General features: G+C 47.3%; 1 protein-coding gene across 4 annotated transcripts in view; it reads left to right on the forward strand.

Annotated features, from left to right (window-relative positions):
- The first annotated feature begins 3,397 nt into the window (after positions 1-3,397).
- Positions 3,398-20,180, forward strand: part of DGKD (diacylglycerol kinase delta) — a 109,572-nt gene continuing 92,789 nt past the window's right edge. For 2 of the 4 annotated variants that reach the window (XR_014053887.1, XM_081491024.1), the window contains exon 1: positions 3,398-3,571. Coding sequence is in view for 2 of the 4 variants with exons in the window: in XM_081491024.1 (XP_081347150.1) it covers positions 3,416-3,571 (156 nt within the window). In the remaining 2 variants the exon portion in view is untranslated. Of the gene's footprint in view, positions 3,572-4,728; positions 5,049-20,180 lie in introns of those variants that run through there. The other 2 variants (XR_014053889.1, XM_081491025.1) reach the window with 1 other exon arrangement.

Below are 20,180 nucleotides of genomic sequence, written 5' to 3' on the forward strand. Positions count from 1 at the left end.
CCACACCCCGCGTCTCCTAAATTATTAACATTACTAGTGTAAGATAGTACATTGGCCACACTGAATGCATCAACATGTGTGTGTGTGTGTGTGTGTGTGAGTTGCTCAGTTGTGTCCAATTCTTTGCGAACCCATGGACTGTAGCCCACCAGGGTCCTCTGTCCGTGGAATTCTCCAGGCAAGAATACTGGAACAGGTAACCATTCCCTGCTCTAGGGATCTTCCCGACCTAGGGATTGAAGCCAGGTCTCCTGCAATGCAGGCATATTCTTTACCATCTGAGTCACTGGGGAAGCCCAAGAATGCATCAATATTGACACATTATTATTAAGCCGAAAGTACACTCTTTATTCAGATTCCCTTAGCTTTTAACCTAATGTCCTTTTTCTGTGCTCCAAGATCCCACTCAACATTTGGTGGTCACGTTTCCTAAGGCTCCTCTTGGCTGTGACAATTTCTAGGACTTTTTCATTATTGCAAATAGACTCCTCTCCAGCCAGCTTCCACCTCCCAACTCTCTCTTGAGTTCACGTCTATGCCCTTGGCTTTTCACCTCTAAAATGATAGATTCTGGATCCCAGGTACCCCGTGAGCATCCAAAAGGTATAGGCAACAGCACTGTCCCTCCCCCCAACACCCCTAGGTTTTTGCACTTATCACACTACACGGTTATTGTCTTCCCAAGTAGTGCTGCTGCTGCTGCTACTACTAAGTCACTTCAGTCGTGTCCGACTCTGTGCGACCCCATAGACGGCAGCCCACCCGGCTCCCCTGTCCCTGGGATTCTCCAGGCAAGAACACTGGAGTGGGTTGCCATTTCCTTCTCCAATGCATGAAAGTGAAAAGTGAAAGTGAAGTCGCTCAGTTGTCCAACTCTTAGCGACCCCATGGACTGCAGCCTACCAGGCTCCTCCGTCCATGGGATTTTCCAGGCAAGAGTACTGGAGTGGGGTGCCATTGCCTTCTCCCAAGTAGTGCTAATGGTAAAAAATAACCCATCTCCCAATGCAGGAGACTTAAGAGATGCGGGTTTGATCCCTGGGTCAGCAAGAACCCCTGGAGAAGGAAACAGCAACCCACTCCAGAATTCCTGCCTAGAGATTCCCAGGGACAGAGGATCCTGGTGGGCTATAATTTATGGGGTTGCAAAAGGTTGGACACGACTGAAGCGTCTTAGTGTGGCCATGTTGCAATTAATTGACATAAAATCACTAGTCTTTGTGGAGAGGCAGGACAGCTTCCCCTTTGTGCCCTTATCAGTCAGCTCCTTGCTGTCATAACAAGGTACCACAGACCTGGGGGCCTAAGCAACAGGATTTATTTTCTCAGGATTCTGGAGGCCAGAAGCCTGAGGTCAAGGTGTGGTCAGATTCTTCTGAGGCCTCTCTCCTTGGCTTGCAGATGACTTCTCTGTGTGTCTTCACGTGGTCTTCCCTTGGGCCCTGCCTGCGTCCACATTTCTTCTTACAAGGACACCAGCTGTACTGGGTTAGGACCATCGCAATGGTCTCATTTTAACTTAATTGCCTCCTTAAAGACCCTGTCTGCACACACAGTCACATTCCAAGGTTCTAGGGGATTAGGGCTTCAATGTATGGCTGTTGGGGGACACAAGTCAGCCCCTAACAAGACCTTTCTCTGCTCCTTCTTTGAGTCGCAGTTTCCTAGGGGGCCTAGCCCTAGAGGGTCAAGGACTTGGGAATCACATGGTCCAAGTTCAAGTTCTGCCTCTCTTGCCTTCCTTGGGAGAGGCGTCTGAACCTCAGGTCTTCATCTATAGAACGAGACCATCGAGCTTGCTGTGGGGTACTTGTGTGCAGACTAGAATTGCTGGTCAAGTGTTTGGCATGTGCCCGCTGGTCAGTCAATGGGACTCATGCACTCCTGCATTGGGGAACTTTCTGCCACCAAGGAAATGTTCTATCCTGTGTGGCCCTGGGTGGTAGCAGCTAAACCGCATTTACCTACTGAGCAGTTGAAATGTGGCCAGTGTGGCCGAGGAATTGAAAATTAATTTTAATTAACTGAAATAGAATTGGAAGTAGCCACATGTGGCTAGTGGGTACAGCAGTGGGCAGTGTAGCTGGGTAGGCCAGAGGCCCCCAGCCTGTCCCCACAGAGTTCCTGCATCAGGCCCTGCCATACCTTGTCCTGGCGGTGTCCCCCTACTAGAGGCTACTTTGTGGCCCCCAGAGGTGGTGGGTCTCACTTATTTTGCTTCTGGAAAGCAACGCCTAGTGCAGTGGGGGCCAGAGCATGCTGACCAGCAGGCTGGACATGAGCCACTGTGTCCCTAGTAGCAGCCCTTTGAAAGGGCAAGGGGACAATTGCATAGCTCCATAGTACCGCAAGGACCCGACTTAGCAGCTGAATGACAACAGTACCTCAGAATGTACTGCATTTGGAGGTACAGTCTTCAAAGGGGATTTGTCCCTCTGTTCAGTTCAGTTGCTCAGTCCTGTCTGACTCATGGACCGCAGCACGCCAGGCTTCCCTGTCCATCACCAACTCCGGTAGTTTACCCAGACTCATGTTCATCGAGTCAGTAACGCCATCCAACCATCTCATCCTCTGTAGTCCCCTTCTCCTCCCGCCTTCAATCTTTCCCAGCATCAGGGTCTTTTCGGGACTCAACCTAAAAAGCCCAAGCCCCCTATCAAGTTAACAAAGCCGTGTCTGACCTGTCCGCCCCCAGGTTCATCTCTTCAAGTGTTTTCTTTCCTTTAGGCTACAGTTTCCCTTTTTCCTAGAATGTGTTCTTTCTTGCCTCCAGGCCATTGCATCATCTCATCTCTTGCCCACCCCCCCACCCCCACCCGAACAGGGTTCTCCGGTTAGGGATAACCCCTGCTCACATTTTCCGTCTCACGTTCAACATTTCTGCAGGAAGCCTTCTCAGATGGAACCGGGTATCTGTGTTCCGGTATCCCAGAGGCCCGCGCTAGTATTTTCTTCCTGGCATTCGTGCAGACACACACGCACCCACTCGCCATGCAACTAAGTGCCGGGCGCAGCTTTAGATGCTGGCGACACAAGGCAGGATAAGAAAGAAACGGTCCCGGGCCGCCTGCATGTCACTTCCATTCTTGAAGGGAAGATTAAAGCTTTAAAACAGTGAAGACAGAAACAAACAAACAAACAAAACACACAATTTGTGTCCCAGGAAGAACAAGCAGACGCTAAATTCTGGGAATCCGACACTACAGGTGGGGGCGAATGGGCACGGGAGCCGGGCGCGATCCCTCTCCGGGCGCACGCGCGCGCGGCCGGCAGAGGGCGCGGAGGGGGCGGAGCTGGAGACCGCGCGGCCCGGCCCCGCCCCCGCCCACTAGCCCCGCCCCCGTGAGACCCCGCCCCCGCCCGGCCCGGCCCCCCGCCCCGCCCCCGCCCGCTGTGCGCGCGCTGGCCGGGCAGCATGGCGGCGGCGGCGGGCGCCCCTCAGCCGGGTCCGCCGCAGCCGCCTCCGCCGCCGCCGCCCGAGGAGTCGTCGGACAGCGAGCCCGAGGCGGAGCCCGGCTCCCCGCAGAAGCTCATCCGCAAGGTGTCCACGTCGGGCCAGATCCGCCAGAAGGTGAGCCCGCGGCGGTAGCGGCGGCGGCGGCCCGGGCGCGCGCCCCTCAACGCCGCGGCAGCCCCGTGAGGCCCGCAGCCCGGCCCGAGCGGCTGCTCAGGCCCAGCCCGGCCCCGGCCTAGGGTCCCGCCGGGTGCCGCTGCCCACACGGGGCGCGCTCCGTCGGGTAACGGGGCTGGGCGCCCGGGCTGACCGCGTTCACCCCCGACCACGGGCGGGGCGGCGGCGGCGGGGTCCCCGGGGCCGGGGGGCGCAGGTGGGCGCCGCGCGGGGGCCGGGCGGGCGGGGCGCTCGGCTGGGCGGGCCGCGAGCACCCGGAGGGCAGGCCTTACAGGCTGAAGGGGCGAGCGCATCAGAAATGGGGGCTCCTGCCTGCGCCCCGCCGGCGAGCGCAGCCCGACCCCGGCTTCTGCACGAAATTTCTGAGCACCGAGGGGGCTCGTTCCCGCTGGGAGCTCTGCGCTCACCTGTGTGATCCCCCGCCCCCCCCTCCGAGAAACGCGGTTCGAACCGGTTGTGGGGGTCTTTCCTCCCCTCCCCTCGCGCGGCTTTTCTTGCGGGAAAGGGCCAGGGATGCACGTCCTCTGACCGTCTTCCTCTCCCTCCCCGGGAAAGCTGGGGACCAGGGGCTTGTCCCTGCCTGCGCACCCCTCTTGGCACCTCGCTCTGCACGGAGAACTCCGGGCGCGGAGTGTTAGCTGCAGAAAGACGCATTTCCTTTCCGCAGGAGTAAAGTTGCACCCTTTGTTTTCCCGTCGCGGTTTCCGTTGGCTACTGCTTGAGGGGTTTTGCTACAACAGGTGAGCCCTGTTGTGGTAGCGCACGGCTTCCTCGGACAGGTGGTTGGACAGGTGGCTGAGGGCAGGCGGGGTCCGTGGGCAGCCCCGGGCTGGCAGGCTTGCTCATCCCGCTGCGGTGCGCTTTTCCTCCGCCGCCAGCGAGTTCAGCTGGTACTTTACCGTGGTGGGAGCCATTTCTGGCTTAATCATCTTCTCTCGGCCTCTGATACTTGTGTGTATCTTGGGAGTGGGGGTGGGGGGGCGCGTAATCTTCTGTCCTAACGTTACAAACACGTTTATTGTGAAGTGCTCCAGTTATTCAGCACGTAGGTACTGCACACCTCCTTTGTTCCAGGTGTAACAGTCGGAGTGATAATTATAGTGGTAGTCATTCCCCAGTGCTTACTACGTGCCAGGCAACTTTTCTTGGGTTAACTTGACAGCACTTGACATGGGTTAACTCATTTAGCACCCATTGTGTTGGGTGTTATCTGTCATCCCCTTCTCTCTCTTTTTTTTAAAATTTTATTTTAAACTTTTTATTTTGTGTTAGGTTATAGCCGATTAACAGTGTCATGATAGTTACAGGGGAACAAGGAAGGCACTCAGCCATGCATATACATGTATCCATTCTCCTTCAAACTCCGCTCCCATCCAGGCTGCCATGTAACACGGAGCAGAGTTCCCTGTGCTACACGGTAGGTCCTTGTTGGTTATCCATTTAAAATAGAGCAGTGTGTGCAATTCCGTCCCAAACTCCTAACTGTCCCTCCCCGCTCCCCCCTCCCCCCGCAACCACAAGTTCGTTTTCTAAGTGTCATTCCCTTCTTACACAATTGGAGGCGGAGAGGGTAAGTGAGTTGCCCAGGGTGTCCCTGATAGTAACTGTAGGTCTGGATCTGAACTAGGGTCAGGAACCCGAGATGGAAGGCGGTTTCTCCATTTGGCGGTTCCCAGGCTGTACAAGATGGACACTTGTCCACATGACAGGATGATGTAGTAATGCTGTCGGAACGCCGAGGACAGAGAATCCAACTACCCCAGGAGGCAGGATCTTGAGAGAACGAGTTTGTCAGGAATTAAGGAAAAGAAGGACTTTCCATGTAGTTGAATGGCTCCAGGGGGCTCAATAATGAAGAATCCGCCTGCCAGCGCAGGAGACACAGGTTCAATCTCTGGGTCAGGAAGATCCCCCGGAGAAGGAAATGGCAACCCACTCCAGGATTCTTGCCTGGGGAATCCCATGGACGGAGGAGCCTGGCGGGCTACAGTCCATGGGGTAACAAAAGTTCAGACACGACTTTAGTGACTGAACAACAACATCTACAGGTTTAGGGACACCTGGGAATGGTCAAAGGTGAGTGCATCAGATTGAGAGGCTGGAAAGGCAGATCAGGCTGGATTTTGAAAGGATAGCCCTGGAGCTGGGTTTTTGGCCTTAGGCAAGAGGGAGCCACTGAGGGTCATTCAGAGCGTGAGAGGAATGGGTCACATGTGCTTCTGGAAAGATCTCCAAGTAGAGCCGTCAGTGGGACTGATGGGAGTGGTTCTCTCCTGCTGCTTGGTCCTTGGGCATGGCGTGTGCCCGGTATGGAGTCGATCATTTATAGCTTAGATTTATAGCTATAGATTTATATCTATAAGCTATAGATTTATAGCTTAGTAAGATTTGAGCTCTCAGAGATTCCACTGTTTGTCTAGCATTCTGTGCTTCAGGAGGCTTCCCATCCCCCCTCTTAAAACAATAGCTGTTATACCAGCTGTCTGGTTGAGGAGGAGTGATGGGTAGAGTGTTAAAAATACACCCCGAGGACTTGGGTTTCTGAATACAGCCATATCTGCTGTACAAACAGCTTAAGGCTGAGTTTTCTTTTGCGTTGTTAGAGATTGATGGAATGTGAGGTTTGCTGTGCGTGCAGTGTGTCTCCCAACCTCCAGATCAGCCATTCAGAAAATTCCTCTGCTATACGTAGTGCACAGAAGAAATATCCAGAACGCTATGGGGTGTCATTCTGAATTCAAAACAGGATCCACCCACTTTAAGGATGTGAAGCAGAGGGAGTTCGTTCAGTGTAGGGAGTGGCTGCACAGGTGGTGAAGAACTGAGGACGCAAACCGTGGGCGGTGAGGCAACCCTACCACGGGGCAGGAAACGGGAAACCACTGCCACCCTGGAGCCAGAGGACCGGGGAGGAGGCCGCGTTTCAGACTCGAGGAGCACCTACCCCTCGCCAGGGGCTGGGACCAACGTGGGTCATCTCACTGCCGCCCCACCCCTGCATGGGAACCTAGCCTGCGGGGATTCAGCCCCTCTGCAGTTTGGAATAGACCAGAAGAGTGAGGCGTGGAACCAAGGACAAGCTGGCCCAGGACCAGAGCTGTATGTGTGTCGTTTTTGCACTGAAATATTAGTCCTGTTGCAAGCTAGAGCTGTCTTAATGGAAAAAGAAAAGGCAGTATCTTACAACAGTGCATCTCAAATTTTCATGTGCAGATCGGTTCCCTGGGGATCTTGATAAAATGCAGTAGGTCTGTAGTGGGGGTTGAGATTCTGCATTTATCACTTCTCAGGTGATGTTGCTGCTGGTTCATGGACCAGACTTTGAGAAACAAGACCTTAATGACATATGTGTAATGTGTTAGTCGTGTCTGATTCTTTGCGACCCCATGGATGGTAGCCCTCTGTCTGTGGAGTTCTTTGGGCAAGAAGACTGGAGTGGGTAACCATTCCCTTCTCCATGGGATCTTCCTGACCCAGAGATTAAACCTGTGTCTCCTGTGTTGCAGGCAGATTCTTTACCAACTGAGCCACCAGGGAAGCCCTAAAGAGAAACCTTACCAAGCGCCAAATAAATCTTTATTTGCGAGGTTCTTTTCAAACTTTCCCCGTAGTCTTTTAGCATACTGAATACATGACGTGTGTAGATTTGGGTTGTGTTAGTTGCTCAGCTGTGTACAACTTTTTGAAACCCCACAGACTGTAGCCCATGAGGCTCCTCTGTCTATGGGATTCTCCAGGCAAGAGTACTGGAGTGGATTGCCATTTCCTTCTCCAGAGGATCTTCCTGACCCAGGGATTGAACCTTCGTCTCCTGCATTGCAGGCAGATTCTTGACCATTTAAGCTACAGGGAAGTCCCTTTACCGTCTGAAGTGAAGAAGTGAAGTGAAGTCGCTCAGTCGTGTCCAACTCTTTGCGACCCCATGGACTGTAGCCCACCAGGCTCCTCCGTCCATGGGATTCTCCAGGCAAGAGTACTGGAGTGTGTTCCCGTTTCCCTCTCCAGGGGAGCCTCCTGACCCAGGGATTGAACCCGGGTCTCCCGCATGGTGGGCAGACGCTTTACCTTCTGAGCCACCAGGGAACTACCGTTTGAGCTACGGGAAATTGAGATTTGGGATGGTCATTTATTAGTTTACCGTTTCATGGATGTCTCACATTTTCATACATTCTAACTGTCCCCAGCAAACACATTGCTTCTTTTCATTTCCTACCATAGTACACAGTATTTTCTAGGACCACGTAGCTAGCGTGGAAAATAGAAAACGGAGCTCATACTCTGGTAAATTTACTAATACATTGTCAGGTGTTCTGAAATTTGAGTAGGTAACTGTGATTCTGTGAAGCCTTTAACAGTTCAAATAGGGCTTAATTTAAAAGTTTTTTTTTAAAAAGTTAGCATTTTTGGCTTTGTGCATTAAATATTCCTGATTTCAAATTTAAAAACAGAGTATTTCTTCCATTGTGAAATAAAGACTAGTAGAGATTAAAGTGTTCAAGTTGTAAAACATTAAAAAAAAAAACAGCTTTACTAAGATAAAATTCACATACCATACAGCTCACTCATTTAAAGTGTACAGTTCAGTGGTTTTTAGTATATTCACGGTTGTGTAATCATCACCGCAGTTAATTTTAGAACATTTTCATCACCCCCAAAAGAAGCCCATAACCATTAGCATTCACTCCCCATTTCCTCCCAACTTTCTCAACCTTAGGCGACTGCTAGTCTGCTTTCTATTTTGTGGATTTGCTGATTCTGTATAAATGTAGTATGTGGTATGTACGCTTTGTGCCTGGCTTCTTTCACTTAGTATAATGTTTTCAAAATTTATCCATGTTATGGGCCATGCCAGTACCTCTTTTTCTTCTATTGCTGAATAATATGCCATTGTATGGATATGCTACATTTTCTTTACATTCATCAGTTGATGGACATTAGGGTTATTTCCACTTTTTGGCTATTCCAGTTGCTGCTGCTATGAACATTCATGGACATACTTCTGTGTGGACATATGTTTCTCTCTGGTTTTATAGACCTGAGAGTGGATTTCCTGGGTCGAGTGGTAATTCTGTGCTTAGTCGTTGAGAAACTGCCAGACTGTTGCCCAAAGTGGCTGCACCATTTTCCATTTTCACCAGCAAGGTATGAGGGTTCCAGTTTTTCCATATCCTCAATTGTTTTATCTTTTTGATTACAGCTGTCCTAGTGGGTGTGAACGGAGAAGGCAATGGCACCCCACTCCAGTACTCTTGCCTGGAAAATCCCATGGACGGAGGAGCCTGGTAGGCTGCAGTCCATGGGGTCGCTAAGAGTCGGACACGACTGAGCGACTTCACTTTCACTTTTCCCTTTCATGCACTGGAGAAGGAAATGGCAACCCACTCCAGTATTCTTGCCTGGAGAATAATAGGGACGGCGGAGCCTGGTGAGCTGCCGTCTATGGGGTCGCACAGAGTCGGACACGACTGAAGCAACTTAGCAGCAGCAGCAGCAGCGGGTGTGAAGTGGAGTGGAAGGGTTTTTAAAGCTAGTGTGTAGCAGTTCAGTTCAGTTGCTCAGTCATGTCCTTCTCTTTGCCACCCCATGAACCGCAGCACGCCAGGCCTCCCTGTCCATCACCAACTCCCTGAGTCCACCCAAACCCATGTCCATTGAGTCAGTGATGCCATCCAGCCATCTCATCCTCTGTCGTCCCCTTTTCCTCCTGCCCTCAATCTTTCCCAGCATTAGGGTCTTTTCCAATGAGTCAGCTGTTCGTATCACGTAGGCAAAGTATTGGAGTTTCAGCTTCAACATCAGTCCTTCCAATGAACACCCAGGACTGATCTCCTTTAGGATGAACTGGTTGGATCTCCTTGCAGTCCAAGGGACTCTCAAGAGTCTTCTCCAACACCACAGTTCAAAAGCATCAATTCTTTAGCACTCAGCTTTCTTTAGAGTCCAAGTCTCACATCCATACATGACCACTGGAAAAACCATAGCCTTGACTAGACGGACCTTTGTTGGCAAAGTAATGTTTCTGCTTTTTAATATGCTGTCGAGGTTGGTCACAACTTTCCTTCCAAAGAGTAAGCGTCTTTTAATTTCATTGCTGCAATCACCATCTGCAGTGATTTTGGAGCCCAGAAAAATAAAGTCAGCCGCTGTTTCCACTGTTTCCCCGTCTATCTGCCATGAAGTGATGGGACCGGATGCCGTGATCTTAGTTTTCTGAATGTTGAGCTTTAAGCCAACTTTTTCACTCTCCTCTTTCACTTTCATCAAGAGGCTCTTTAGTTCTTCACTTTCTGCCATAAGGGTGGTGTCATCCGCATATCTGAGGTTATTGATGTTTCTTCCGGCAATCTTAATTTCAGCTTGTGCTTCTTCCAGCCCAGCGTTTCTCATGATGTACTCTGCATATAAGTTAAATAAGCAGGGTGACAATATACAGCCTTGACGTACTCCTTTTCTTATTTGAGTCTAAACTGTGGTGTCAAATGGAGTTGATTCACATCCTGCTTGCCTCTGTATGAGTCACGTGATCACAATCAAGTCTCTAAACCTCTTAAGACCTGGCTTCTTCATCTGTGAATGGGGAAATACTAGTTGTTGGGTAAGCAGTGGTGACAGTCAACGTCAGGTGTGTGTTCCTGAGCCTCCGTTTCCATATCTGCAAAGTAGCAATGATAATAATAGTTCTCAGGTCCGTGAAATAGAAATGATAACTCATAGAATCAAATGGAATAGTCTTTGTGCAGTATCGATCTAGTATCGTGCCTGCACATTATGAGTATTCAGTAAGTGGTTGCTGTTATGATTATTTCTGTCTTTATGATTGTTCACTTTTTATATCTTTAATAGTAGCCATCTCCTGGAATCCCTCCTCCCCCAGCTCAGGCTGACCTGGGTGTGTCTTCATCTCTCACACCCAGAATAGCAAATAAAAACAAATCTGATGGACAATTAACAATGAATATCTTTTTAAAACATTGTTAACTTACTGAATCCTAGTGGGCATACCACAGGCTAGGTGGTATTTTCCTTATTTCGCAGATTCAGTTTAGCTCAGTCAATGGTAGACACTTGAACTTTGTTCAGTGTGCCGAGCACTGGGGGTACCTTCCTGAACGGCAGGAAACACTCCTAGAGCTGATAGTCTGAGATGTTAATAGAGTAACCGCATAGTGACTAGGGCTCTTTAGGTGATGAGTGGACTCTAAATCAAATATCTGTTCACTCTGTAAAAGAAAGAGGAGGAAGATTTGGACACAAAGGAGCATCCAGGGAAATGGCCATGTGAAAACAGAGCTCACGATTTCGAGCTGTGCTCTCACAAATCAGGGACCAGGTGGAGTCGTTAGAAGAGGTCATATTAATAGATGCACTCCCTCCTGGATCCTTAGAGGGAGTGTGGCCCTGCTGACAGCTTGCCTCCGGACGTCCAGCCTCCTGCCCTGTGTTTAAGCCTCCCAGGCTGGGGTCTTGGTTATGGGGTAGCCCCAGGAGACTGACAGAGGGCATATACCGACTCTGAAGGGCTCGCGGAGGGGGCAGAGCTCTGGGAGGCAGTCAGACACGTCTTGGGTGCTGAGGAATTGAGATCTGTCAAGAGGCGGCAGTGGCAGGTGAACTTCCTTCACTTTGTCTGGGATCTCGAAAAGCCACTTGCTAGGAGTGAGGAGGATTAGAATTAGGACTTCCACGGGGCTGCAGCCCGGGTCCACATCATGTCAGGTCAGGTCGCTGACATGAAGATCATGCCAGAGTGCTGCTGTCTTCAGCAGAAGCAACTTCAGTCCTCCCTAAAGGGCGATGACACCCAGTCTTCCAGTTATTTTCACAAGCCGTCTGTAAATTCACTGTTCTGTGTTCAGTGAAGAACAGACACACGGGAGGTAAGGCCACATGAATTAAAACCAACAGAAACAGCAGACTATTAAGACAGATTAACAGGGGCTCTAGACATCACAGATTTTAAAAATAACTGTGCTTACTATGTTTAAGGAGATAAAGGCCAGATTGAGAATTTTGGCAGAGAATTGGAAACTTAGAAGGAACCAAATGAAAATTCTAAAACTGGAAAATGTAACAATCGGAGTTCAATTCTCAAAGGAAGGGTAGAATAGACATGGCTGAAGGAGGAATTTAGTGGCCCAGAAGACAGCACAAAAGAAAATACCCACTAGAAATCCTGGAGACATTTAAAAAAAAAAATGGAGAAATTAACAGATAGGGCAGGAGTCAGAGATAACAGTGAAAAGGTCTTATGTGAAAAAATTGGGGAGAAACAATACTTGTAAAGATAATGCCTGAGAACTTCCTGAAACTATTAAAATACACCACCCACAGATTCACTAGCCCTGTGAACACAAAGAAAACCACACCTATCACTTCATAATAAAACTGCTGAAAACCACAGATGAAGAGGAGACTTGAAAGCGACTAGAGACAGATTATTCTCAGAAGAGCAGCAGTTAGGTTGACAGCTGTGTTCTTAACAGAAACCATGGAAGCAGGAGTCAACTGAAATTTAAGTGCTGAAAGAAACTTACTGCTAACCCGAATTCTTCCTCAGTCAAAAGATCCTTCAGAAAATGAAGCGAAATAAAGACATCTTCAAGTAAACAGAATCAGTTTTTTTTGTGCGCAGACCCGTAATGAAGGAAACGTCAAGTGGTGTTTTTGTTTGTGTCTGGCCAAAGGGAGATGGTCCTTGGTGAAAGGTTAGTGTTTCAGCAAGGGATGACGAGACAAAGAGGGCACCTGTGTGGGAAACACTGAATGATCACCTGTTAAAATTAATGATATCTTTGGGTTTAAAATATATGTAGAATTAAAATACATAGCAGTGGCATGCAAGTCAGAAAAGAGGTACATGGAATAAAACTGTTTAAAGTTTTCCTTGCATTTTTAGGAAAAAGAAAAAAGAGCCAATTAATATTAGACAAGTCAGGAATACATATTGTAATCGGTGCAGCAGTCACTAAATTGTGAAGGGTGATGTGCTATCTAAGCAGAAAAGCAAGAAAAAATGAATAAAAGAAATTCCAAATCTGAAAGAAGGCAGGAAAGGAGACAAAAGGGAGAGGGAAAGATTGGGAATTTGGGGTTTGCTGTTGCAAAGTACTGGGGATAAACAACAAGGTCCTGTTGTATAGCACAGGAATATGCCATGATAAACCATAATGAAAAAGAATATGTATATGTATAACAGAGTCACTTTGCTGTATGGCAGAAATTAACACTACAAATCAACTATAATTCAGTAATTTTTTTTTAAAGGGGGGAAGAGAAAAAGGAACATTGAATAAGCGGAACAAAGAGAAAGCAAATAGTAAATGGATAGGCTTAAATCCCAGTATATCAGTAATCACGTTAAATGTAAATGAACTTGATTGCTTCAGTTAAAAGTCAGATTGTCAGGTAAGAAAGCAAAAGCAGACTAGGTTATTTAGAAGAAACATATTTAAAACAGAAGGATATAAAAAGATTGAGAGCCAAAGGATGGGAAAAAAATACTGTGCACACACCAACCAAAAGAAAGTTGCTACAGTGTTTTAATGTCAGACAAAATAGTCTTTGAAGGAAGAATTTATTATTAGAGATAAAGATGTAATACTGATAAAAGATAAAAGGTTTATTTCAGATATGATAATTTAAAATCTGTATATACCTAGTTTAATTTAAAAATTTTTAGAAGAAAAATTAATACCGTGTTACGGAAGTAAAAGCAATCTGTGATCATAGTGGGTTTTGTTTTTTTTTAATTCAGCTGTGTCCTGTCTTGGCTGTGTGGCTGTGGCACGTGGGATCCTTCGTTGTGGCCCACGGACTCTCTATGGCGCACGGGCTTAGCTGCTCTGTGGCACGTGAGAGCTTAGTGCCCGGGCCAGGGATCAAACCTGAGTCCCCTGTGCTGCAAGGCCGATTCTTAACCACTGGGCCACCAGGGAAGTCCCCACAGTGGAATATTTTAAACACACCTATTTCGGATGGTTATGGTAAGCAGACAAAAATTTGTAAAAATACAGAAAAATTGAGCAACAGAGTACTAAACTTAACAAATGTGTATAGAACACTACCGAGCAATTAATTGCAGAATCGAAATTCTTTTTTAAAAAAACCGAAGACGTATTGGTCAGAGTTCACTATGTTCTAGCCACAAGGCAGTTCTCAACAACTTTCAAAGGACTGAAATCATACAGACTGTGTTGTTCTCTAACAACGGTGGAATTAAGCTAGAAATCAATAAAATGAAAACTCCCTGTGTATCTGGAAATTTAGAAATTTGTTTCTAAATAACATTATGAGTCAAAGCTAGAAAATATTTTTAGTTGAATGATAGCAAAAATATATCAATGTAACTAATTGGATACAGCTGAAGTCATGTTTAGAGGAAGGTTTATAGCTTTAAATGTACTTATGTTAGCAGAAGAAGACTGCTGAAAATCCACGAGCCAGGCTGTGTATCAGGTGGTTAGGAGAGAAGTAGCAACATGTTAAACTCAAAATGAAGGCAGTAATGAAGAGCAGAATTAAAGGAAATGAAAAGCATTCACTAGAAAGGATCAACAGAGGCAAAAATTGATTCTTTGGTAGGGAAAAAAATCGGATGAAATTGACAAACCCCAGCAGGATCAAGGAAAAATAAAGGCAAATGAGCAATGTTAGGAATGAAAAAGGGACATCACTGAAAATCTTACAGATATTAAAAAGAATAGGCAGGTATTATAAACAACTTTATACAAGCAAATTTGAAAATTTAGATGAAATGGACAAGTTGCTAGAAAAACACATCTCAAAACTGACACAGAATTAGAAGTGTTAATTGTTTTTATAACTATTAAAGATATTTAATCCACACTTTGAAATTTTCCAACAAGGAAAACTCCAGGCCCAAATGACTTTACCAGTGAATTCTAACCATTTAAGGAAGAAATGATACCAATAATAAAATCTTCCAGGAAATAGAAAAAGAGGGAACGCACCATGTTTCTTTTTATGCTGCTGCAGCTGCTAAGTCGTGTCAGTCGTGTCCGACTCTGTGCGTCCCCATAGACGGCAGCCCACCAGGCTCCGCCGTCCCTGGGATTCTCCAGGCAAGAATACTGGAGTGGGTTGAGACCAGCAAAATTTCAAAATTATGAAACGTGATTAAGTTCCTTGAAAGAAAAGAAGATGGCAGTCCAATATTACTAATGAACATAGGTGAAAAATTCCTAAACAAATTGTATGATCATCTCAATAGATGTGTTACTAGTATGGGCTGAGACCCATGTGAGTATAGGAGGGTCTCGATAGAAGGGAGGGAATTGAGTAAAGAGAGGGAGGAATATTCATGACTTCTCTGAGAATAGTGGTGTGGTTGGGACCAGGCACTGAGGCAACACTGTTAATTTTTTTTAGTCCTTTATGGGCTTTTCTGGTTGTTGTCATGGCTTTCCTCAGCTTTCCAAAATTCCAAAAGCTTTTGTCATGGCTTTTGTTAGAGCTGGTGGGTGTGTCACAAAGGGGCTTCCCGCCATCTTTGGCCTGCCCTGTTCTAACCAGTTCTGGTGGCCTCGCATGTTTTTCTCTTCTGGTGGTTTCCTGTAAGGCAGGGATAACACTTCTCAGCTATGTTCCCTCAAGGGAAGGGGAGGATTAGAGCCCGAGGCTAATACCTATGGTAGCAAATGCAGGAAAAACATCTTGATAAAACTCAGCATTCATTTGTACTCAAATTGGAAAGGGGAGAGAGAGATGTCAACAAGCTTTCCCTAAAGGGCCACATAGAAAGTATTTAAGGCTTTGTGGTCATATACCCTTTCTGTGGCAGCTACTCAGCTCTGCATTGTAGAGTAAAAGCCATGACGTGGGCATGGCTGTGTTCTTTACAAAAATAGGTGCTGGGCTGGATTTGCTCACGAGCAACCTTGGAATCCCTGGGTCAGGAAAGATCCTGAATTTATTTATTTACACCTGAATTTATGCTGATAAGGTGACTCAGGATGGGGCTTGGTCCTCAGAAAGACCAGATAAGTTAGACAAGACCTTTCAGTCTTACCATCCAACTTCCCAGGACCAAGTGGGACTGAAGATTTTGAGTTGGAAAAACTTGTTTTAACAAGGCGATTTGGGGAGATTCTGGGTTGGCGAATGCATTAATATGCCAGGAGGGTGGTACACCCAGAGAAGGCATGGATGCGCCCCCCCCCCAATACCTTGCCCTGTATATATTTCCCATATGGTGTCGCTTCCAGGTGTTAGGAAGGATCTTGGGAAGGGAAGGTCATGTACTGTTGGTGGGAATATTAAGTTGGTAGCACCACTTTAGAAGATAGTTTAGCAGTGTCTTTTAAAGTTGGCTTTAAAAGTTGGTCTTCCCTCATAGTTCAGTTGGTAAAGAATCTGCCTGCAATGCAGGAGATCCTGGTTCGATTCCTGGGTCAGGAAGATCCGCTGGAGAAGGGATAGGCTACCCTCTCCAGTATTCTTGGGCTTCCCTTGTGGCTCAGCTGGTAAAGAATCTGCCTGCCATGCAGGAGACCTGGGTTTGATCCCTGGGTTGGGAAGATCCCCTGGAGAAGGGAACGGCCACCCACTCCAGTACTCTGGCCTGGAGAATTGTATGGACTGTATAGCCCATGGGGTCGCAAAGAGTGGGACACAACTTTCACTTCACTCACTTTTAAAGTTGAAGACATGCATATCCTATGTTTCAGCAGTTCCACTTCTGGATATATATCTAATAGCTTATGTAAGCACTTGTACTCCAAGAGGCATGTGCAAGAATATTCCTAGTGTATCATTTATACTGGTTTCCCTGGTGGCTCAGACGGTAAGGACTCTGCCTGCAATGCCGGAGACCCAGGATCCATCCCTGGGTCAGGAAGATCCCCTGGAGAAGGGAATGGCAACCCACTCCAGCATTCCTGCCTGAAAAATTCCATGGACAGAGGAGTTTGGTGGGCTGCAGTCCATGGGGTCACAAAGAGTCAGACACGACTGAAGTGACTTAGCACACAGCACTCACGCACGTTATTTGTGCCAGCTCAAAAGTGGAAGCCGCCCAAGTGGCTGTCAGCAGTAGAACTGGTAAATGATAGTGTGTTCTTCCCAGACAGTGCTGTCCATCAGTGAAAATGAACTGCTGCTACCTGCTGATTTAAGGATTAATCACAGTGTTAATACTGTCTGGCCAAAAAATCCAGACATCAAGTAGTGCATTCTGTATGATTCCATTTACATTCGGTTCAGAACAGATACAATAGAAAGGTGTTTAGGCTGCCCATTTAGCTGCTTCCCAGAGAAGTCTGGGCAGAGGTAGGGTAGGAAGAGATGAGTGGTGACTGCATGGTCCTTGAGAGAAGGGAGCGTCCCCAGGGCCAATAGTGGTGTTTCTTGACTTAGGTGGTGGTTAGTTGGGTTCTCAGTTTGTGATAATTTGTACATTTTTGGACTTTATTTGTGCTATTTTGTAATGAAAAATATTTTTAATAATTTTTTTTTTTTTTTGGCAGAGCTACATGTAGAATCTTAGTTCCCTGACCGGGGATTGAACTCTCGCCCCCTGCATTGGAAGTGCAGAGACTTAATCACTGGACCCCATGGAAGTCCCCAAATTATTTTTAAATTGAAGTATAGTTGATCTACAGTATTATATTAGTTTCTGATGTATGACATGGTGATTCAGTGTTTTTATAGATTATACTCCATTTAACAGTTTCCCTGATGGCTCAGTTGGTAAAGAATCCGCCTGCAATGCAGGAGACCCTGGTTTGATTCCTGGGTTTGGAAGATCCCCTGGAGAAGGGATAGGCTACCCATTCTAGTATTCTTGGGCTTCCCTGGTGGCTTAGCTGTTAAAGAATCCGCCTGCAATGTGGGAGACCTGGGTTTTGATCCTTGGGTTGGGAAAATCCCCTGGAGAAGGGAAAGGCTGCTGCTGCTGCTAAGTTGCTATAGTCGTGTCCGACTCTGTGCGACCCCATAGAAGGCAGCCCACCAGGCTCCACCATCCCTGGGATTCTCCAGGCAAGAATACTGGAGTGGGTTGCCATTGCCTTCTCCAGTGCATGAAAGGGAAAAGTGAAAGTGAAGTTGCTCAGTCGTGTCCGACTCTTAGTGACCCCATGGACTGTAGCCTACCAGGCTCTTCCATCCATGGGATTTTCCAGGCAAGAGTACTGGAGTGGGGTGCCATTGCCTTCTCCGAGGGAAAGGCTACCCACTCCAGTATTCTGGCCTGGAAAATTCTCTCTGGCCTAGAGAATTCCATAGTCACAAAGAGCTGGACATGACTGAGCGACTTTCACATACTCCATTTAAAGTTATTATGTAATATTGACTATATTCTCTGTGCTGTACTGAAAAAGATTTAAAAAAAAAATGATAAAGAATGAGGACAAGGCAGTTGGCCAGAGAGTTATGCAGAGGCCCTGTAGCCAGAAGGAGCTTGGGGAAATCAAGAGGCTGATAGAAAGCTGGCGTGGGTAGCGTTAGCAAGGGTCATGGAGCCCTTGATCCTGCTGTGAGGTTAGGAGCTGGGTGGGAGGCCACGAGGGGAGCTCTGGAATTCTGGGACACTGTTGCTGTGAAATCTTGGAGTGAGCTGTCTGACCCCGGTTGGAAAGGTGGCTCTGGTTGTGTTGTGGCTGCCTCCGTGGATGCGGGTGACCCCTGTGGTGCAAGATGATGGTCACCTGGGCCAGGGGCAGGGTAGTGGTGATGAGAGAACTTGGCTGGCTTTGACAGTGAGAACTCGGTGATGGCTCGGTGGGTTCTGGGGAGGAGGAGGCTTGTGGCGCACGTGACTGGAGAATGGAGCCGCATCTCTGTGATGAGGAGCTGTGGTTGAGGACCAGTGAGGACCAGCTCTGGGGACTCCGCCGCCGCTGAGCCCTGCTGGGGTGGCATCCAGGATCCCGTGATTCTCCTCTCTGCCAGTTTCACAGATGCGGGACACAGCAGTTGGGCGGGTGTGCCGTGAGGCCGCCTGGGTCCCCTGGGTTCCGCATCGCACCTCTTCCTACCAAGTTCCCTCCAGCCCTCCAGCAGTCGTGCGGAAAGGAAGCCTGAGAGGGGGAATGGTGGGGAGAGGAAGGGGGCCCGGCAGGTCTGGGGGTGAGTGGAGGAGGAGGGCCCGTCAGAGACAGAAGTGGGAGAGCTGGGGACGAGCCGGGTGGGGGGCGAGGGGGAAAGTCAGTCAGTGCTTTCAGCACCCGGGGGGCCACCAGCACCAGCTTTATGGTCACTTTGTTAATTTCCTTCTGAACTGTTTTTCTGGATACGTTTAATTTACTTGAGATGAAACTATGTGTAAATGTTCATTTAATGTTATAAGCATTTACCCATGCTATTAAAATCTCTTTTCTCTTATCCTTTGTAATGGTTGTACCCTGTATTCTGTGAAGAATACCTTTGTAAAGAAAGCTCTTCAGTTTTTTAATTGGGAAAAATTAAAAGGGATAGCAGGACAGCATATACTTGATATACTTAGTGTCAAGATTCAGTAATTGGTAACATTGCCAAATATGCTTTATCTGTGTGTATTAAATATAAATAAATGATTTACTAAACCATTTGTAGGCATCCTGACAGTGTACCCCTAAATAGTTCAGTGTGTATCTTCTAAAAATGACATTTCATTTCCTATGTGGTCCATTATTACACCTCAGTTCAGTTCAGTCAGTTCAGTTGCTCAGTCGTGTTCGACTCTTTGTGACCCCATGGTCTGTAGCATAGGCCTCCCTGTCCATCACCATCTCCCAGAGTTTACTCAACACATGTCCATTGAGTTGGTGACGCCATCCGACCATCTCATCTTCTGTCGTCCCCTTCTTCTCCTGCCCTCAGTCTTTCCCAGCATCAGGGTCTTTTTAAATGAGTCAGCTCTTCACATCAGGTGGCCAAAGTATTGGAGTTTCAGCTTCAGAATCAGTCCTTCCAATGAATATTCAGGACTGATCTCTTTTAGGATGGACTGGTTGGATCTCCTTGCAATCCAAGGGACCCTCAAGAGTCTTCTCCAACATCACAGTTGAAAAGCATCAGTTCTTTGGCACTCAGGTTTCTTTAGAGTCCAACTGACATCCATACATGACTACTGGAAAATAGCTTTGATTAGACGGGCCTTTGTTGGCAAAGTAATGTCTCTGCTTTTTAATATACTGTGTAGATTGATCATAACTTTTCTTCCAAGGAGCAAGCATCTTTTAATATCATCATCTGCAGTGATTTTGGAGCCCCCCAAAATAAAGTCTGTCACTGATTATTACACCTAATCTCCTACTAATAAGGACTCCTAAAAATAAGGACATTTTCCTATATACCATTATTTCCCCTAAGATATTAATTGTAATTTTCTGATATCTATATCTTTTTAGATTTCCCCACTTGAACCAAAAGTGTCCTTTATAGTCTCCCTTTTGGGAACCAGGTGCCAATCAGAATTCATGAATTACATTTAGTAGCTGTATCTCTTTATTCTGTTAATCTCGAACAGCTGCCCTCAGCAACCCCTCCCCTCCACAACATTGACTTTTGGAAGAGACAAGGGCAGTTGTCTTGTAAAGTCTGTTTCTGG

The sequence above is a fragment of the Giraffa tippelskirchi genome, chromosome 5 (assembly GCF_054371585.1).
Source record: "Giraffa tippelskirchi isolate mGirTip1 chromosome 5, T2T-mGirTip1v1.2.pri, whole genome shotgun sequence".
Lineage (NCBI taxonomy): Eukaryota > Metazoa > Chordata > Mammalia > Artiodactyla > Giraffidae > Giraffa > Giraffa tippelskirchi.